The sequence below is a fragment of the Balaenoptera musculus genome, chromosome 9 (assembly GCF_009873245.2).
Source record: "Balaenoptera musculus isolate JJ_BM4_2016_0621 chromosome 9, mBalMus1.pri.v3, whole genome shotgun sequence".
NCBI lineage: Eukaryota > Metazoa > Chordata > Mammalia > Artiodactyla > Balaenopteridae > Balaenoptera > Balaenoptera musculus.
In genome coordinates this window covers 85706616-85729179 of record NC_045793.1, presented here as the reverse complement: position 1 = coordinate 85729179, position 22564 = coordinate 85706616, and the positions used below count along the sequence as shown (strand labels likewise).

The following is a 22564-nucleotide window of genomic DNA, read 5'->3' as shown; positions in this document are numbered from 1 at the left end:
TCCCAGAACTCCCTCTTACTCACTAGGCACCAAGGAAATCCAGCTGCTTTCTTTTTAGTAGTAGTTGGTGGTGGTGGAATAACGTGGTGGCAGTAAGCAGAATTACTCCGTTGGGTCTTGCCTTACTAAAAAAGTTAAACCACCCAAACATAGTTACAAGTTAACAACAATTTTGTTTCCATGACCTATTCCAGTTAGTAAAGTTAAACAAGAGGTATACATATTAATGAATGCATATATAAAGGCAGAGACAAGGTCTTCAATAATACATTTTCCTATTATGGTGCTGGGTACTGAAAACCAATGAGAATTATTTGACCCAAAGAATATGTAACAAATGTCACTCTATACTCAAAGCCAATAGATATACTGGATACACATGTAAATTTCTAGACAATAGCAGGATTTTTCACAATACTGACATATCTTTGCTGCACACTCTTTGAAAACGTCTGAACATTTTATTAAAAGATATACTGAGTGAAGTTGCCGGATTGTCCAGGTCCAGTTCGTCAGTAAAAAAGTGATTATAGATAATATAAATTAGAATCGCATCTATCTTAGATGTTTTTTTCACTTTTATGCCAAGTTAAGAGCACTGTTAGTGAATGGTATTATTGGAATTGGCTATTAGGAGTGCTGGCTACAAATTCAAAGAATAATTGTTTGATCATAATATTCATATTCATTAAGTTTCTAATCATCTCCTTTATAGGAGCTATTCAAGGATTTCTAATTGAATTTATGACCTTGTACCAAAATCACATCACGAACGTCTTTATGTTTACTCATATAAGCCTAGTTATTTTACTTTTATATGTATTTTTCCATCATAGTATTTCTTGGGAACTCTGAAGAGAGATGACTTATTTAAGAAGTTAATTAACTAATGCAAAATTTACTCCTATTATCTTCATATTTAATTAAGACTTCTTATTTACGTCATCACCTTAGCAAGGACTACAGGTATTCTCGAATGTCAGCCTCTTATCTATTTCCCTCAGCTTTTAAACGTAATAAAGTACCCGGATTCTTTATTCAGTACTTCAGATCTCCTTTCTTTCATGTCACAAAAGATAAATTCACACAGCTGCACTGACAACATCAGAGTTTTGAAAATGCGTCCACCCGTTTCCTTATAAATAGTTCAGTCACTTAACTTTAATCCATCTTCCTCTGCCCATCACTCTAATGTCAAACTTACAAGCTTAAGAATGCACTTTCTCAACTTCTAGTTGTTGTTGTTTTTTTTAATATCTTTATTGGAGTATAATTGCTTTACAGTGTTGTGTTAGTTTCTGCTGTATAACAAAGTGAATCAGCTATATGCATATGTATATCCCCATATCCCCTCCCTCTTGCGTCTCCCTCCCACCCTCCCTATCCCACCCCTCTAGGTGGTCACAAAGCACGGAGCTGATCTCCCTGTGCCATGCAGCTGCTTCCCACTAGCTATCTATTTTACATTTGGTAGTGTGTATATGTCAATGCTACTCTCTTACTTCGTACCAGCTTACCCTTCCCCCTCCCCGTGTCCTCAAGTTCATTCTCTACATCTGTGTCTTTATTCCTGTCCTGCCCCTAGGTTCATCAGAACCATTTTCATTTTTAGATTCCATATATATGTGTTAGCATACGGTATTTGCTTTTCTCTTTCTGACTTACTTCACTCTGTATGACAGACTCTAGGTCCATCCACCTCACTACAAATAACTCAATTTCGTTTCGTTTTATGGCGGAGTAATATTCCATTGTATATATGTGCCACATCTTCTTTATCCATTCATCTGTCGATGGACACTTAGGTTGCTTCCATATCCTGGCTATTGTAAATAGAGCTGCAATGAACATTGTGGTATATGACTCTTTTTGAATTATGGTTTTCTCAGGGTATATGCCCAGTAGTGAGATTGCTGGGTCATATGGTAGTTCTATTTTTAGTTTTTTAAGGAACCTCCATACTGTTCAGAGTCCAAAAGTCTATTCACTTAACTAACACACACTCACAGAGGTAGCATTTGGACTGACAAGATGTCAATCAATAAGCATTCTCATCTAGGAATATCTGATAGTGGTGTCCTGGCATTTTTGTTTTGATGAACATTTAGTGCTAACAGTGGCAAGGGCCACCCCTCCTAAGACGTGTGTAGGTGAAAAGGGTTGGATGCTGAATTATCCATTTCACTTCTTCGTGTGTTTTCAGTATTTCGGTATAGTCATCTTTAATCCATACCTTTCACATAGTTCTGGTAGTTCAATCCCAGAAACTATATATATATATACACATATACATACATATATATATACATACATATATACACACATACATATATATAGGTATGTATATGTATATATATACATGGTTTATTTGTTTCATTTATCTCAGCCAAGTTTTTCTTTCTTTAATATCAACCTTCTATTGCCCACATCTTTGAGTTTATTAAAGTTTAGAACAAAACTAAAACAAAAGGAACACACACACACTCACAGATCAGTTTCCAGAGAGATTGGAAAGTTTCTGGAGGTCATGGAATCTACCTTGAAGGAAATTGATTTTGATATCTATCTAGGATCTAGGACCTGGCTTGAAACATCCTCGAATTGTCCTAAAGTAAATAGAAGGATTCTGAAATGAGCTGAAGCAGGTACTAAAAAGTTGATTTGTGAATTTTATCATTTTACCAATTCCTCTCTTTTGAAGTAGCACCTGCTCATAATCAGGGATTGTTGTGAATTTCTATAGATTGTATATTAAGAAATTTGTGCCCAACACTCAACGTTATCACTTTCTCAGAGTTACAGAACATTTAACTTTACTTTCCAATGCATAATTTCCTTTCCACTTGTAAGACTCCCCTGCTGCAAACCAGTGACGAGACTGGGAGTTACTGTGTAGATTCCATCTATGAAATAGCTGTTTCAGCTAATGAATTGAATTTGCATTCTCTTGTCTCCCTGTGTGGAGTTCTACCCCAATTATGATTCATTCTGAAATCACCAACATCCTGGACTAGAATTAATATTTCTCCATACTAACTTGAGAAGTTAGGTTTTATAGCTTGAAAATCATAAGTCTCTTCTGGCTATGACATCATCCTAAACCACACAACTGCAGTTACAAGCTTTTGCATTTAAAACTTCCATATCTCAAATAAATTGTCTATTCCAGAAGTCCACCATTTAAAAAATCAGTGCAACTGAACTTTTCTTTTAAATTAAACAATGAATATACAGTGAACATTTATCTGTTACCATAGGAAAAAAAAAATTGTCTGTTACTCACATGGCACCGTGCGGAGGTAGAGGTTGTCACGAATGATTTGCTGAAGTTCGTGGTCCACAGAACCCTTCTGAAATCGTAAGTTGAGGTAGTGACGAAGATCCTTATCAACAATTCCTCCTAGAATAATACAGTTTCTTAATAAAGGATGTTGGAAAATATTTTAAGTATGTAATTCGATCTGTCATAAACATACTCATGAAGCCATTTAAAACATGCATTATTTCACATTGCTCTTTTGACCTTCTGAAACATTTACTGCCCATAATAATAAAAGATAACATTCACTAAGATAATAATTGTCCACCCAGTCAGTGCTCAGTGTTTTACACGCACTCTTTGTTTTTCATTTAGAATGAAGTCTTTATTACGGGAAAGGACACATGGTACTCTTGAGCTGAAGTCATACTAAAATGTCATAGTGTAGCTCATTGCATGGCTAAAAAGACTTGTTTTTTTTTAACTTCCTTCTCTCCCTTTCTCCCAGTCTTTCTGTCTTTGAATTTGACCACTCTAGGTATCTTATACAAGTGGAATTGTATAATATTTGCCCTTTGTGACTGGCTTATTTCACTTAGTATGTCTTCAAGGTTTGAAAAGGTTTTTCAGTTATTTAAAGTTACTCTGGATTTAGATAAGTAGGGTGATAAAGTTAAAAGAAAAAGAATTACACCAATATTAATGCTTTACTACCTCTATAAAATGAATCAAAATAATGTATCTGCCATATAAAATATGTGCAGATGTTTTTAACTACAGACAATGTTTGAAAGACTTTAGGTATTTTTCAATTTTATTATTATTATTATAGAAATAATAATAATAATAATTTTGAGTACATTTCTCATTATAATCTAATGAAAAACAAACTGGGCTACCGGTAAGAAAATCAATACTGTGAAATTATCAAAGATTATTTTCATATTTAAAGATAATTATGTTAAATTATGAAGATTTATCTAAGGCCCTTCATATTCTTATACGTGGAAGAATGAATTATAAATCAAAATACTTATAAAAATATAAATAAGAATTTCTAAAACCCTGATCTTTTCAAACATATTGGGGTAATTGAGCCAAGACAAAGAATTAAAGATAGAGGAAATAGGATGTCTGTAATAGTTACAAAAATCATATTCTCTTCAAATCCTTTTGAATCTCAAAATTATAATTCATTATCAATCTATTTGCACCACCATGACCACATAAAATAGCATTATGTGGGCGTGCATATATGCAACACAAACACCTTTTACACAAATAGTAAATATATTTGAAAACTATATATTGCTACATTTCTGAAGTTCCCATATTCATTGTTTCAGTTGCCTCTAATCTGCTGGCACAGCCTGAGCAAGATACCATACAAAATAGTATTTTTAACTGAACTATCAAAATTCTTACTCTCCAAAGTTTCCCATATATTTTAGTCAATAGTATCAATTTACTTTTCCAGCCAATATAATATGATAGCAGAAAACAAATGATAGGAGCTTGCACATGTTATTTTCCAAATTCAAAATCATTTTTTCAGTCAAAGAAGTGGAACACTCAGAAATGAAAGTCACTTGAAACCACCATCGCATATATCAATGATTACCTATTGTTTACATATCCAAATGCCTTGCATTTCCATGGGTCTTAGACTTACTGACATCACACTGACTTAGTTAAAAATTAGAAATCCTGAAATTCTGAAGTTCTGTTTTCCTCCCTTGGTCTTTCCCAGTCAGAAAACATGCCTACCCTTGCTAATTCAATACAGCTGCGGAGCAATCAACATTCCTGACTGTTCTCAGCTGTCATTTCTGCCGAGTTCTGAGTCTACAGATCCTTCAGCAACTGTACTCTACCTCTCTTCTCTTTTTCTTTCCGTCTAATATGTGGGACATGCCAAGTGATGAGATGTTTTCTGGCAGCCCAAGAAAATGCTAACTATAGAACAACAGATGTAGTCTGTCCACTAAAGTAAGCTAGAATCACTCACCTAATATAACATGGATAAGCCCACATTTTGTAGTCCAAGATGATTCTTGCCCCTGAAAATACATTATCAATTTAAACCATTTCTTCTACTACAAAAATACATTAGCCCTCTCAAAAGTTTATTTACCTAAGAAAACAACAACAACAAAAAATGACTGTCTATTCATTCAATGACTGGATATATCTTTTTTGCCATGGAAAAACCTGCTGAAGCTTCTGAGAATTAATATAAACTTTCTTTTGTTAACTAAAATGAACTGCCACATCTGTTTTGGAAGGTCTTTCTTGGCCTCATATTTCACAAATACTTTATCATCCTTCACAATTTATCATAGCGTTTTTCACGTAAGGCAATTTTATTTACCCACTATCCTTATTATGGAAAATTCTGCTGGTTGCCTATCCAATATTCTTTCCTCTATTTTTTTTATTTAGAACCTTGATTTAGTTTCAGGCCCAAACATTCTCAGACCCAGAAAATGGATCATGGTTGTCTGAAACTGTCATACAGTCTAGTTCCCTCCCTCCCTAGCTGCCCTTGCAGCTTCCAGCAGCTATGTCCTGGCCATTGAGACCTAACACAGAGGAGGGTTTTCTTATTCATTGAACTAGAGTTTATATCTGATATTAAGACCCTTCTCATCCAGTCAATCTTGGCTAGACTGGGTATTCCTCTTTGGGACTTCCACGGCCCTTTTGCTCTCTGGTAGACTTGATATTCTGACCACAAACCACAAAGGGAGATGGACAAGGGAAAAATCCAACATGCTAAGGATATTGTAGTAAAGTTAGAAACAGACTCGGTTCTGGATGGCTTCACTGAGCAGTAAAAATAATATTGGTAACTACATACCTTAGGATATCTTGTTATAAGAGAAAAAGGAAATACTCATTTTCTAAAACTATTATGGTTTCTGTTTGCAACTATACATGACCCCAATCAACATATTATATGTATAGAAATGTTTTGCATACATATGTATACATAATATGTACACATATTTTATGTATATATAAATACATACTTTTAAAGGCATATTTTTCCTTAATTAGAAATTTCACTTGAAGAAGGATTAAGCAATGGATAGTGGGCAATGGCTGAGCTGAAAAATAGAGCCTGGGTCTTAAGACTACCTGATTTCAGGTATATAAGTTAACATCTTAAAGCAAGCTAAAAAATAAAGAATGCCACATACTGAGTGTCCAGTAAATGTTATATATAATTAAAATAAAAAATTTAATCTTCTATCTTATTTGTCATAGTTATAATTTTTGGTTTTATCATTATCGTTTGTAGAGTTTCTGTTTTGTCATTTGTTAGTAATACCTAGATTTGGTAGCTTAGAGAATACCTACATCAATCATTCTGTCAAGCATAGCACTGCCAAGTTCATCATTGCATTGCATGCCTTAGCCATTGTACTCCTCAAAAAAAATTCAGTGGGTCTTGCTTACTATTATATTTTAAAAATTATTGGTTATTTCACTTAACTGTGAAAATTATTTTCTTTATTTTACAAAATAAAATAGTAGATTAAAAGATATAATACCTTCTCAAATTACACATTTGCCAAAAAGAGATCTGGGAAAAATATAAAGCCTATGATTCTGCTTCTAAATAACATGTACCAAATTTTCATAATCTACAGTCTGAAGACCAAACTTCTTAGTCCAAAGTAGTCAACTATTTTCTCAACATGACCCCAAACAAGCTTTTCAATCTGATATCAAAGTATAACCTAAGAAGAACCCTTAGGAGAGAACTTAATCCAAACTCTTCATTTGCAAATGAAGAAAGTGAAGCTCACACAAATTATCTGGCACTGGGCTCAGAGCAAAGATGGGGTGGGGAGTGGGAGAAGAATCAGGGAGCAAATCCAAAAGATTATTTGAGGAGAAAACTCTAAATGTTACCACTTGAAAATGGTGTGCATCTCTACAGTTTCTATACTTTTCAGAAATGCTCCCAGTAGAACTGCTTTGTTCCCTCCCCTGCTTGAATGCCCAGATAGAGGAAGCAAAGGAAGAAGTTACAGCTTGGCTCAGATGGACAGAATCTCCTTGGCATATTCCTTAAGAAAAATTGTTCTAGTCATGTAGCCAAAGCCAGACAATCTTCCTAAGGTTGAGGGAGAAATACACCAGGCTCTATATTGTTTGTGCCAAGAGTCTGATTGCTAATAGCTGGCGAGAATAGTCCCATCCCTCATTTGTGGGCATAACCATTGGCTCAAATTTTCCTTGAGTGAGGAAACTGTTGAGTCAACTGTTTCTCAAATCAATATGCACCTTAAAAACTTGTAAACTGGGGAGAGTAATTCACTGATTGGTATGGTGCTGGGTTTGTATGAAAAAGAAGATGGAGGTGAGCAGCAAGCCAAAGTCTGGTTCATTCTGATGTAATTTACTCATCCTGTCCTTTAGCCAAATGAGGCTACTCTAACATTCTATTGACCGTACTTATTTTTCCTTCTCTATACCTCATTTTTTTTTCCTTTACATTCCATAAAATTCTGAAGTGGGCATTTGATTTTTGTTTGTTTGTTTGTGCTTTATTTTTTTCACCCATATTTACACTTTATCTTATGATACCTTCTTTTGGTAACAGTACCCTGATTTCCCTTTTCAAGTCACTGTATCTCTCTCATTCTGTATAAACGTAGTCAGACTTTTAGTCAGTTTTCCCTGTTCTCTCTTATCCACTTAAAGTGTCTTTTCCAGGAGTTGTGTTTATAAGTGGAGTTACCCAAGGATGTGCATGCGAGTGCATGCATCCTGAAAGTAGCACCCTGAAAAATCTACCCATCACTTTTGCTTCCTGGACATACAGAATTGCCCCTTTCCTGTGTTTTTCTAGCCAATATCTTCAACTTCCCCTTTGCTGTTTTCAACTAAAAACCATCACGGATAAGAAAGCCCTCCCTTTGATACTACCAGTGGAATTCATATCCATCCTTCAACTTAAAATTATCCTCCCCTTGGCCTTCCTTGTGATCTTTTGGCCAGAAGTCTTCTCCCTCCTCTGAACTTCCATGTCCTGGTCACCTTCCTTAAATACCTGTACAGTCTAACAGGCCATATAGTAACTAGTGGATCTACTTTAAGTTATGTATTAAACTGTAAGCTCCCCAGGACAGGGAATTTCCTAATCATTTTATATCTTCTCCCCTCTCCTCACTTCAATCTCTAAAGCAGTGCCTTCTTAATATAAGTGGCCCTGAAATGTTTGCTGAATAAATAAATCACAAATGCTATAGTGGATAGAATGCTAGATTACAGATTTGGAAACTGAGTTTTAATTACCACTCTAACACATTCATTGAGTGGTCTTGCACAAATCATTTAATCTTTTCTGGGTCTTATTTTTCTTATCTGTAAAAGGTGGGTCAGTTTGTGTTGCTATAACAGAATACCATTAGACTGGGTGAATTAAACAAGAAATATCTATTTCTCACAGTTCTGACACCTGAGAAGTCCAAGATCAAACAGCTGGTAGATTGGGTGCCTGGTGAGGGTACTCTTCCTGGTCTGCAGATGGCCATCTTCTCCTTGTATACCCTTACGGCTGAGAGAGAAATCATCTCTCTAGCGTTTCTTCTTATTGGGTACATATCCCATTCATGAGAGTTCCACCCTTATGACCTAACTACTTCCCAAAGGCCCAACTTCAAAGAGATAGAGAACAAACTAATGGTTACCAGTGGGGAGGGGCAATACAGGGGTATGGGATTAAGTGGTACAAACTATTAGATATAAAATAAACTACAAGGATATATTTTACAACATGGGGAATATAGCCAATGTTTTATAATAACTATAAATGGAGTATAACATTTAAAAATTGTGAATCACTATATTGTATACCTGTAATTTATATAATATGGTACATCAAGTATACTTCAATTAAAAAAAGAAAAAAAAATAAAGCCATGGATAATCTCCCTTTGATATTGTTTTTTATTATCTGAATTGTCTAGGAAGCTAAGATCATCAACAGGAAATTGATTTCATACATTGTCATTGTCAAAAAAGTAGTAAAATAATCAAGCAAAGCAGTCTGTAAGGAATTGGAAGAAGGGGAAGATCTATCCATTTGCCTTAAGATATGCCCATGAGTAATTGCAAATTCATTTTATGTTAATTTATTGGATGGTGGGGAAGTTGAGGAAGTAGGAACATATTACAGGGCTTTGTTGCTATGTCCCTTTTTCAGGAATAGTTTCTGCTTGACTTACCTCAAAAATGGTGAAATAAATCACAGAAATTGATTCTGTGATTGATTGATTCTTTTAAGATCCACAGCCACAAAATAGGTGACAGACATATCTAATCCAGTCTGCTGGAGCAGGCTCCATCCCCTTTTTAGGTGAAAAATGTTGTCTTTGGTTTCTTATGATCTAGAGACCCATCTCATTTACAAATGGCTAGAGTACTGTACATAATCACTGAATTCATTTGATCTATACTAGTCTTTCTATAAGTTATGAGCCAGTAAAATTGTTCCTCCCCTAATAATTCTCCTTTGCCTATTTTAAATAGAAGCACAAATATAAGGCCCTTGGTGACTCATTGCAGATGCCATGGTTAATTGCTTTTCCATAGCTGAAAACATTTAGGTATATGAAAATGTGTAACCCTTCCATGTTTTAATCATAATATTAGAGGGTTTAGTCAATCCTTTTAATCATGATTTAATAACTTTGTGTGTTGTTTTTCTTCAAAATCCCAGTGGTGTCACACATTTTGTATAAGAAATGCAATAATAAAAGAGACAAAAACATATTAAACAGTTGCAGATCATTAGTAGATTCAAAACTAGAGAGAATAATTGGTATTTCAGAAAAATGACAGATAAATATAAGCGGCTTATAATTTCTCCAGCTCTATTGAAAATGGCTTTTCATTATTTCCTTCCCCCCACTATTATACAGATGGGATATTATTATTGTTTCATTTTTCATTGTTAGTCTTGGTCTCAAAGTAAATATTAGAGTTGTTCTTATAGTTATGATTATAGGTTCCCGTGGAGAACGGAAAATGAGTACTCACTGTATTCCTGGCATTGTGCTAGGTGCTGTATGCACATTACCCAAAATTTTACAATCGAGAAATGTAAAGGAAGGACACACAGTTGAAAGCAAACTCAAGTGCATCTAAATTTTCTATAATGTCTCAAGATGGCTAATTTCGTCTAGGAATAGGGCATTTCCTACTGATTTCTTTGACTCACTTAACTCTTAAATATTAGATGTTCATTATAAAAAGCAGGATTCAGCTAAGTAAAAAAATGATATATGACCAAAAGTGAATTTGACCTGAATTCAATTCATTTTTTAAAACCAGAGATTATACTACTCTAAGTTAAAAAAAACCAATCTATTACAATAGTTATGAGTGGGTTTGAACTCACTGAAGGTTAATAAACCGCAAAGCTCTAAAGTTTCTACATAAAATTACTAAGGGCAAAAAAATAAACTATTGTCCAAAATAGCTACATAATTTAGCAGGCAAATTTTTTTTTTTTTTTTTTTTTTTAGGGTCTTAGTTTACTGTCTTTTAAACTTTATTCCAAAGTTTAAATGTAATTTTTTTTTAAATGCACTGAGAAAATATCACAATTGTTTTTGTTCTTAGAAAATCCAATTTAAGAATTCACCCACATTAATTTTATTTTTTTAATTTATTTATTTTATTTACTTTATTTTTGGCTGTGTTGGGTCTTCATCACTGCGCACAGGCTTTCTCTAGTAGTGGCGAGTGGGGGCTACTCTTTGTTGCTGTGCGCGGGCTTCTCACTGCGGTGGCTTCTCTTTGTTTCCAAGCATGGACTCTAGGCGCGCGGGCTTCAGTAGTTGTGGCTCGCAGGCTCAGTAGTTGTGGTTCACGGGCTTAGTTGCTCCGTGGCACGTGGGATCTTCCTGGACCAGGGCTCAAACCTGTGTCCCCTGCATTGGCAGGCAGATTCTTAAATACTGCGCCACCAGGGAAGCCCTACCCACATTAATTTTAAAAAGCACAAATTAAACTGCTCATATGAGGTACACATTCATTTATAAAACTAAAAGTGAACGCGTGAACAGTATTTGAAAAATGAATATTTGAGCTTATTTTGTTTTATATTAGTAAGCTATTATCCCCAAGTCAGCTAAAAATTATATATAGTCATATATTTAAATTATATTTTTAAATAGGTGATAATATGAATAAAATTGATGGGGAATTAGCAGGATCAGATCTATAAATATTTGACATTATTTCATGTTTTAAGAACTAAAAGCAAGGTGAGTCCTCTCATTTTATTTTTTTCTAACCTGCTGCAACTTAAAACTCCCAGGTGACCTGGTACAATAGATGGTCCACTCCAAATGTCTTTATGCTGAAAAGTATTATGACATAAACACATTGCCCAAATTGACTTAAAAAGAAACCACAATTTTATTTGTGAGCCCATTTTATGATAATACAGTTAAACATATTCTTTTCAAGTCATTCCAAAGAATAGACTAATATATCTTCCATAGGTTGTGTGAGGATGGATCGTTTCTTTTCCTTTTTCTTTCTTTTTTTTTGGATGGATCATTTCTAATGAAGTTAAAACAATTCTAGGCACATGATTTGAATTGTTACATGGTTGACTTCAAATAATGAAGAATGTGTTCCGCAAGTTTATTTTGGAGTGCAGACTGGTTTATCCCATAGAAATAATGTTGCATATTATAACTTTGGCCCACCTGTAAGTCTTTTAAGTTAATTAGGCACCAGAGGTATATTATTCATAATATGCTGGAAACATGTTGTCATACGTTGCAATGTATAACAATTCTTCCTGGGAGGTGGGAGCAGAGGAATAATGGCTGAAGTTCCAACTTAGGCTGACAGGTTCTTAAAAACTCAAAACCCTCCTTTCACAAGGAGAGTTAGATGGAACACTCCCAACTCCAATACCCTGGTGGGAATTCTTGCTGCTACTGTCAAAGATTCCTTAGTGCAAGGATGGGTTAGGAGTGAGCAGAAGAGTAGCAGACTATTGGGAGATAAATTCTTTATGCTCTTGTATAAAGGGTTATGGGACAATGAACATCTTGCTAATATATCTTCTTATAGCTCTCCTCAACCCAAACTCTCTTTTTCTTAGGGGGGCCTCAGTCCTAGTTTATTCTGAAGTCCTGCCTGTCTCAGTTTATACTGCCATCAGCCATTTGGTCTGATTTCACTATAAAATGGACTGAAATTTCTTTGCCATTTAGAAGCAAATACAAAATCACTTTGAGATTTCCCTGGCATTAAAAAATCGGAAACGCCTTTTCCCACAGAATTTGTAAGCCCTAAGCCCTTTTATCTACTCCCCACCCCAGGCTCCAATACATAAAAACATATAGACCTTGTAGGAAAGACAAGGGTAGGGGGTAATAGTGAAAAACTGAGTATTACAAAGCCTGGAACGTATCTTCAAATTTCAGAAGAAATCTAGGTTCACATAAGTCAGTTTAGATATGTCATTCAAGGAACAGGATATGTGTGTGCATGCACACTTGGGTGCCTGTGTCTTAGGGAAGTTGAAGTGGGTGGGCAATGAGGAGGAAGAAAATAGCCATTGGGGGCTATTACAGTGATGGTGGAGGAAGGACAAGGGAAGATTTCTTCATCATTCTTATGTTTCTCGGTTGTAACTACTCCCATCTCTGAAAGGCAAGGCCCTGATCTGAACCAGGAGAGAAATGAAAAGCAGAAATTGGGTTTGAGAGACTGAACTCACACTATATGTGAGACTGCAGTGGAAAGGGAAGTGGGGAGGGAAAGCTTCATGCGTTGGAAGTTGGAAAAGAAAGCTATGCCTGTTGCCAAGTGGCTAAGTGTGCTATGCTCCCAAGTGACTGGAAGGGGAGTATATGAGTCAAGCAGGAAGTAGTCAAGGACCCTGAAAGTGAACTGTATTCTAATGGGCTTTCACTGAATTATAAAACTCTGGCTATTTATACACTTGTCAGGTATAGTGCTATAGATTAGTAAACTCAATTATCTAGACCTGAAGGCAATAAATTAAATTTTCCTAAAAATTCATTTTTAGACATCCGTGGCTGTTATCGCCTCTAGAAATATAGGGAAGACTGAGCCAAGAACAGGAAAGAAGAAAAAATATACAATTAACCAAAGGCATTCTTAATTGCCTTCTGTCCATAGTACATATAAAATTACATCTAAAATTATATATGATTTTTGAACTGATAAAACTGTATTTAGAGGTTGCCATCTTCAACAACCACAACTCATCCCTTAAAATTGTCTCCAATGAAAGCCTACTAAAAATATCTTTTTGAAGTAAACTTTCATTTTTACTGAACTATTACTATTTGTTCTTAACAAATTTTATGAAAATGTTTTGCTACTATTTACCTAGGAATACATTTTGAAATCAAGGAAAAATTAGATGCTACAAACTTCATTAGAAATGAATTTTTACTTCAGTTAGGGGAAGGATGACAGCAGAGAGGAGAATAAGAACAAGTCTGAAAAGGGATAAGAAACACACACACACACACACTCACACACACACACACACATATGGTGCATGATTTCACATTTTGGGATGGTGTTCAAGTGGTAGTTGTGTTGAAGGGAGCTGAAGATTAACTACTTCTTGTGGGCAGGCCCAAGAAATAAAAAAGATTTTTATGCTGCCCAATGTCTAACTTTATCACAGAGCATTACTATTATATTATGAAAATTGGTGGATAGGAGGAACAAATTTTGCTAATCTTCCTTTATGACAAACTTCATTTTCCTGCCTAATACAATTTTTATTCTTTAAAGCCTAGCACAGTGACTTATAACTGCTTGGAATTCAATAAATATTAGTTGAATTACATTCCTAATCAATTGATGACAATTTTCCCAATAATGATAGATATTTCAAATACATGAATGCACCAATAGTCAGTGTGATTTAATAAAAGTTCAGAAATGTTCCCTGTCGTAAAAGAGGGTTCTGCCATTCCTATATATTTCTTTTTTCACTGATACTATGAGCTCTTTGCTAGTTCATGAAAGTGGTTTTTATATCATTAACTCTGTAGTGTAAAAATCTCATTTGAATGAAATTTTACTTTCTTTTCTCAAATAATCACCTTCATACTCCAACAGAGATAATTTTGTTCTCAAAAGTATGTATAAGAAAACATAAATAGGACTTCCCTGGTGGTACAGTGGTTAAGAATCTGCCTGCCAATGCAGGGGACACGGGTTCGATCCCTGGTTGGGGAAGATCCCACATGCCACGGAGCAACTAAGCCCATGCACTGCAACTACTGAGGCTGTGCTCTAGAGGCCGTGAGCCACAACTACTGAGCCCACATGCTACAACTATTGAAGCCTGTGTGCCTAGAGCCCGTGCTCCGCAACAAGAGAAGTCACCGCAATTAGAAGCCTGCGCACCACAATGAAGAGTAGACCCCGCTTGCTGCAACTAGAGAAAGCCTGTACACAGCAACAAGGACCCAATACAGCCCAAAATAAATAAATAAATTTATATAAAAAAAGAAAACATAAATATTATATTTTTAAATAGTCTGTTTATTTTATGTTTTTGGAAGTATATGTCCAAAAATTCTTAATATTTTCTGGGGTAGCATCACCACTGATTGCCCCAGCCATGTGTTTTTATTATATACTACTTAAAATCATTTTACAGCAAAGAGAAATAATGTTTTTTAAGTCTCCCTTCTGCATAATAATTTTTACAAAATAGTACAATGATTTCTAATTTCTGGCAATACTTTTAAATGTAATATCTAATTGCTGACTCTTGGAAAATTTGGAGAAATGCCTGAAATTTCATTACTCTAAAATAAACTACCAACTGACCTGGGAATCATCTTGTTTTAATAAAATCTACATAGCAATTATTAATTTTGTTAAGTAATAATAAAAATATTTGAAATAATAAGGAATGCAGCTGATTTCAGGGATGATTTACTAAACATGGGGTTTATATTTGACAGAAAATACCATTTTAAATAAAGACTCTCTCCAATGTGCAATCTTCATTAATTTTGTAGATATCATTATACTTGATTACTTGAAATATTTATTTTCTTTTGATTCTAGCTTCAAGCCAGGGAATTCTGTTTTATAGTGAGAGAGGATATCATTTGAAAACTGATTTTTAATTCAAATTCTTCCGTGTAAGATACAAAATGTGAAGTCTAGAGTAGTAAAATTAGGTTATTTAAAGTTTCATTCACTCAATGTTAATTAACTACAATAATACTATTAAACTTTGCATATAGAATATTATTTATTTCAAAGATTTTTAATATTTATTACTGTATTTGTCCAACATGAGAACGGTAAATGGTAAATATGGTAGTGTTTTAATTTACAAATGATTAAACCAGTTCAGAGGTTAATTGACTTGGCCAAACTCACACAACAGAGCTGCAAGGTTTACTCAGATCTACTGATTCTGTGCTGAGCAATTTCTCTGCCATGCTAGAAATAAGCAACTAAAATGGAGAAGAGGGTTGGGCGCATAAGAAAGCATATCTCCAAAGGAGATGTATCAGTTACCTGGTTATTTTGCACACGAAACATGAGGCAGCCTGTCAAACACCTCGGAGGATGAGCCACTCCTGCTGAGAGGAATGTGTCACATCCTCCATGGTACTGGACCCAAAGAAAGCCTTGAAGCCTTGCTTCAGGTTCAGGCCCTTGCATGCAAAATGCCAAACTTAATTCCTGAGAAAACTAAACATGAGTAGACAGGAGTTGGTGACTGAAATGCATTTGGATTTGGCCAAGGAAGAATAAAAGATTTCACCGAGATTCCCAGCTGAGTGACTGAGAAATCGTTGACAACACTGGCAGAGATTGGACTGTTGGAACAAGAAGGCCTTTTGTTTTGTTTTTAAGGATGTGGCAACCTGACTACCTGTAATCAGTTACATGTTGGATGGATGAACAAAAAAAGAAGGTAACAGGAGAAAGAATCTACTGTATCAATGTGAGTGGTATTATCATGGCATATCCCTCTCAAACAATTGATCTTACATTCCTCTTAAAATCAAGGGATAATGAGGAAATTAGAACAGAAATCCCAGAATTCTCCTTGGGCATAGAGTTCTCCAAAATCTATTTTAGGATAATGATTTTTAATTTATATGACTTAGATTATTTACATACAACACTGAAGGATAATTTGGATGCAAATATTATAGTCACAAGTCCATGATAGAATTGCAAAAGCCTGGAATACTGATATAGAACTTGTCACTTATTACCTTCACAAGCAGCTCTCAGAAACCGAATGGCAATTAATCACTACCATTCTTTCTGAACAACTATCATCTTATCAGCCTGTTAAGAGATACAAATAGCTATCATGTTCTTCAGGAGAATGATACAAATCACCAAGAAGCTGCAACAAACCTATCCTTCACTCTAAATATCATGTCCAGAATTACCTTCTCTTTGCCTGTTTCACTTTGTTAATACTTTTGCTCACATATTACTCCTTACCCTATTTAAACTTGCTCATCTCCCACAACCGTATCTCCATCATTTACTATTGTCCTACTCCAGCTGTTTACACAACAGTTAGCACTATGTAAAATTATATGACATATTTTCTTGTTTAATTCTTTATTGTCTAAGTTGTTCCTTAGAATATAAGTTCCACGAGAGAGCAGAGTGTAACACTTAGTAAGTATTCAACTGGTATTTGCTCAATGAAAAATAAAATGGATGCAAATAAAAAGTATTTTTGGAGAGACTATAAATCAGTAATAGCACAACACCATAGTAAGATCCCATTATGTCTCAAAAATGCCTAATTTTTCTACATTAAATGTTTAACAGGCTCTGTGATTTATTTATATTAAGAGCTCAATTAATATCCACAACCATGAAGGGCAATTAGCAATTTTTATAAATTATACCAACTCTTTATATTTCAGCCACAATGGCTAATTGGTGGCATCTTGAGGTCGTCTTATATCTTAATTAAAGATGCCTATATAAAAAAAAGTTTACAAATTTGGCCTCCTGATATAAAATGCATATTTAGTTTATTCTATTAATAATAAAAATATCCCATAACCAAGGCATACTGTTTGTAAGAAAAAGTTTCTTTGAAGTTAAAGTATATGATGATTTGTGAGTATAGATTTTTATTTCCTGCTGTAAAAATTGATTTAGATCTGTCATACAAAATTTCATCTTTAACAACCATCATATGGAAAAAATCACCAAATAAAATGAAAATGATCCTTACTATCTTCAAGATATTCACACAAGGTATGAAACTGTACAAAACGTTAACTGTGCAGCACACTATCATGTTACAAGAATGTATCAGAAAATGATGGCACCAATTCTAATGCATCATTTTAGCCCTCAGCTGAAATTTTTAAGTAAAGTTTGATTTTAAGTAAAAATGAAACATTTTGACCCAGTGAATCATAAGGAGGAAACATGAATGCCAAATGCAATTATTTTTAGTTTGTAATTTGTCATGCTTTAACAGTATTTGCCAAACAAATATTCTCTACCATTCCTTTGATTTTTTTTTTTTAACATCTTTATTGGAGCATAATTGCTTTACAATGGTGTGTTAGTTTCTGCTTTATAACAAAGTGTATCAGTTATACATATACATATGTCCCCATATCTCTTCTCTCTTGCACCTCCCTCCCTCCCACCCTCCCTATCCCACCCCTCTAGGTGGTCACAAAGCACCGAGCTGATCTCCCTGTGCTATGCGGCTGCTTCCCACTAGCTATTTTACATTTGGTAGTGTATATATGTCCATGCCACTCTCTCACTTTGTTCCTTTGATTTTAATCAACATAAGACTGCAGGGCACATTACCCATTCTGAAAGTGTAACATCAAATTCAGGATTAAATTTATTTCTTAGCCATCAATTTAGTATCAAGTGCTAAATTTTAAAAACATATAAAAATCTTGAAGTAGAAACAGTCCATCTGTAGCTTTTAGAGGATCTATTGTTAAAATTAAGCCTGCAGCAAAGAACATTAGTCAAATGAAAGAGTTTCTAAAAACAATATTTAACACTCAAAGTAGTAAGCCTATGGTCAAGAGTGTTGGAATTTCATCAGTTGGTCATTTATTATTAAACGTAGCTAGCCAAAAAAGTAACTTTTAACTTTCTAAAGTCTTTAAAACATTTCCATAGTTCTAAAGAACTTTTAGGTAGAACAGCCTACAGCTGGGTGGAGTTATTTTGTTTACTGTGACAAATTATTTTCCAGTGATGAGGAATGACTGTAATAAAAGACAGAAATGCATTGTTAAGTACATGAGTTCTGAAAAAAAAAGGTTTTATCAAAAATTCTAGAAGCCAGGAGATTTCCGAACCAGAAGTCCAGGTTTAGAATATCTGGTTGAAGGGTGTTCTTTAATCTGCTCCACCTACAGAACTCTTGTTTCTTCCCTGGTCTTTGTTTCTGTACTATTGAAATAATCTTGGATACAGAAATTTTCCATTTATTACCTACACTGGAAATGTTCAGAAGGTGATGGGCTATAAGCAAATGTGCTTCAAAATGTAACTTTATTTAATCCAAGGAAGGTACATAGTCTTATTTCCTGAAGACTTTATACTATTTGATCACCTGTGTGAAGTCTTTCTTTAAACTCAACTCAAATGATCATCTTGGTTCTAACTTTTTGTTTGTTTGTTTTCATAATATTTATTGTCATTTTTGTTAAAAATATTTTGGAATAAACATTGGTGTGTGTGTGTGTGTGTGTGTGTAAGATGCGCAAGTAAACTTTAGTCTATACCTTAGGGACAGTTAGCATTAAAGTGCCTCAATCAAGACTCAACAGTTCAGAGGAGATTACTTAGGGACTTCAAATATTATTTTCAAATCTACATTTGAGTGTTATTAATTAGCATAAAGAATGTTATAATGAATTGCCGTTGGCAAAATAGTGTTCAGGATAACAGTTGGTTAGAAAAATTGTAGGGGTTTCATTGTTTTTGCGTGAACAGCATGATAATTTGGCACAATAGCTTAAACACACTGGAACAGGGCTCTGGATCTTCTAGATCAGTTCTACATAATATTTAATCCAGTGATGGTGGATGAACTGTTTGATATAGTTCAGAATCTGAGAGTATGAAACATTTATAGCAATTTTTGTGCATAATTCTATGTCTTTGAGTTCTAAATCTAATAAAAAAGAACCACACCAACAAAAACCACTAGGGATTTAAATTAAAAATTTTTTTCTATTAATTTATTTTTACTGTATTTTACTGAAGTATTGATCTGCAAGAGATTAGAAAATAAATGATACATTTAAACACACTAACCTAGTTCCTTGCTAGTCTTATGTCCATGTGCCCAGCCTAAATAGAGACTGTTGGTCTTGGCATCTAATGCTAATGAATCTCTGAGGTGTGAATCTTTTATGCATGCAGCTGTCACAGCACCTGAAGATTGAGGATGTTGTGCAACTGTTCTGTTTCTTTCTTTTTTCCTGCTTTAAAATAAATATTGGTATGTTTGCTCAAAGTTGACCTTTCAAATCTAACGTAATAACTTTTCAAATTATTTTTCAATGTAATAACCCACCTGGTATCCAGGTTGTGGTTGAGGAGACATACAGACTGCACCTTCCTCCATACAAAGTTCAATATTTACCAAAAAATTCTCCACGTGGCTAAAATGCCAAATTAGTCAGGTCATTTTGTCATTTCTCTTCCTACTGCAATCAGCCTTTTTTCCCAGATTTCCTATTTTGAAACCCATGTAATTTGTATTTCTTATTTTTTTCAAATGCTCAGAGGTACAGACTCATTTTTAGGAAGGTGAACATAACCATGCACAATTTTTGTGGCAGAGCAGAACTGTAACTGAAATTATAAAACATACACAAGAAACTTTCTCCAGGGAGTTATAACTAAATCTTCACTCCCAGCTGCCTTACTTGTCAATTAGCTTGAGCATGGCCAAAATGGCAGCAGGCAAATATGAACAATTCAGTACTGACCATAAGCACATAATAAAAAGCCACTCACCCTGGGACTTGGTCATGGTGACCGTCTGCTTCACTAGTACTTTCAAATAGCAAGGATAGTAATATAGCAGTAACAACTGTCAGCTTTCCTAGATTTAACTGCTATCTAATCTTGTAATCTTGTATTTACTTCAAGAAAGATGAATTTCCTAATAAGGAATTAGGGCTCTCATTAGCGGTCTAGACAGACTGGCAATTTGTCTGATATCCTAAATGTAAACCTTAATGATTACCACTCAGATATTTAAAGTTCTACAATTGTCCCTACTAGGCTTATTACAAGGGAAATAATCACCTCTACAGATGTTTCTCAACACACAATAACATTAAAGGCATGTAATTCTTTCTATAAAGTATTTGTTTTGGAATATCTCCTCTCCAAAAACATGGCCTTTTTGAACACTAGATTCCTAAAAAATAAAAGAAAAAAGGTGATGCTGCCCTAGAATTTAAGGTGAATTATTGTTGCTCTGCCATAAGCCGAGTTTTGTTTTCTGAGACATTTGGAATGAAAGCAATGAAAGTCTATTAACGTTCTAATATGATTCATGCTATATGGTTGTGGAGCTGGCCCTTAAGCTATTTTAAAGTAGGGGTTTATCTACCTGACATTAGTAAAATAGCTGCCTTATGTCACATAAACATCTTTAACATGACAACACTATCATGTTAGTAAATTAAAATATAAAAAACCTCATGAATCACCTTTTATGCAGTCTTTCTAAAAATAGCTAAAAGCATAATTATGTAAATTCCAAAAGCGAACTGTTTCAACCAAATCATAAAGCACACAGGAATTTGTCTCAAAGGTGGTTAAGATATTGTAAAATATATAAAACAGGACATATATTTGCTCATGAAATCAAGTTTCTAATTATTCTAGTTAATATTTTTTAGATTAAGAAGACCTTCCCTCCAAATAATGTCGAATTTAGGATTCAATCTAGATCTAGTTAATTTCTTTTCTGAACATAAATATATATTTGAAGAAGAATGTGACAGAAACCCAATTTATAACCTTGTAAATTATATGAGAAAATATACTTTAATTTTGGCTTTAAGAAAATATTTGAATTTAAAACACTGATAGACAGTTTATGCTGTTAAGTCATTAAATAGAATAGTTTTAAATTATTTCCATAGAAATAAATACGGTGAGAGATCATGAGGTTTTGTAATGTATAGATACCTGTAAAGCACTCACAAGAGGAACTACAAATCAGAATATGAATAGCTTCATAAATGATTCATGATTTCTCAAGTATCAAAAGCTACACTGTAAAGTCTGACAAATCAATAAGTTAGGATGAACTAAATTAAACCTCACATGTATAAATCTTCAGTTTACAAAGAACTTCCATATGTACTATCCCATTTCATCTCAAAAACATTAAAAGGTAAGCAAAGCAAAGCAGTTATCTTTATCCCTAAACTGAGGAAGCCAATGCTCAAATAGGGTACTTGACTTGAAGAGTTTCACACAGCTGGTATGAAGTGATGTTTAATTCATTGGTGCTTTTGCACAGTACCTCCCCCAATCCCTACCTGTTAGGCAGTGGGCATGTTTCCTATCTGATTGTGAATAAATGATCCTAGGTCATGACCTACTGTTAAATTAATCTATACAACTGAAGATACCAGGATGCTATTCAAAGAATACAAGGCAGCCATGGATATAGAGGATAATTTCAGCTGTCTCCTCTTTGTTTAAAGCCATTAAGCACAGTTTAGGCAGTTATAGCAAGTTTAAGGATCTCAAGCTCCCATTCCTGTAACACCACAAACTCTAAGGTAGATTCGTAACACAGATTCATCTGTATTTTCAGGGATTTTCCCCTGGGACTTCCCACTGCACAAAACAAAAACCTAATCCCAAGTAATGAAGGGGATAATAGAGTAATAGATGGATAGAGTAGATGAACTGAAAGGGAAAGAATGAAGTACAAATCAAATAATGAATGAGATGACCACCATCGGTAAATTCCAACATTGGTGAGCCCCCATCAAAAATCCAAATCTAAAGATTCAGTTTTAACAAATTGAGCAGTTTTAGAAAGTCAGATATAAAAATTACAAGGTTAATCTTATGTCTTGCTCCTTTTTAGACAAACTGCTTGTCTTTCATTCATGTAGGTTGTCAGTGTCAAGTTAAGATTAAATATCCATACACCAAGATAAAATTTAAAATTTTGATATTTAAGCTTTTTTCTTGACATTTGGCCAGAGCTGGAAATCCAGCCAACCATGATATCTT

At 34.5% G+C, this 22564-nt stretch overlaps 1 protein-coding gene across 9 annotated transcripts in view; it reads right to left on the bottom strand.

Annotated features, from left to right (window-relative positions):
* MAGI2 (membrane associated guanylate kinase, WW and PDZ domain containing 2) overlaps positions 1-22564 on the bottom strand; it is a 1338650-nt gene that overhangs the window by 966710 nt on the left and 349376 nt on the right. For all 9 annotated transcript variants that reach the window (XM_036863218.1, XM_036863220.1, XM_036863221.1 and 6 more), the window contains exon 2: positions 3284-3400. In XM_036863218.1, the coding sequence (XP_036719113.1) occupies positions 3284-3400 (117 nt within the window). The remainder of the gene's footprint in view (positions 1-3283; positions 3401-22564) is intronic.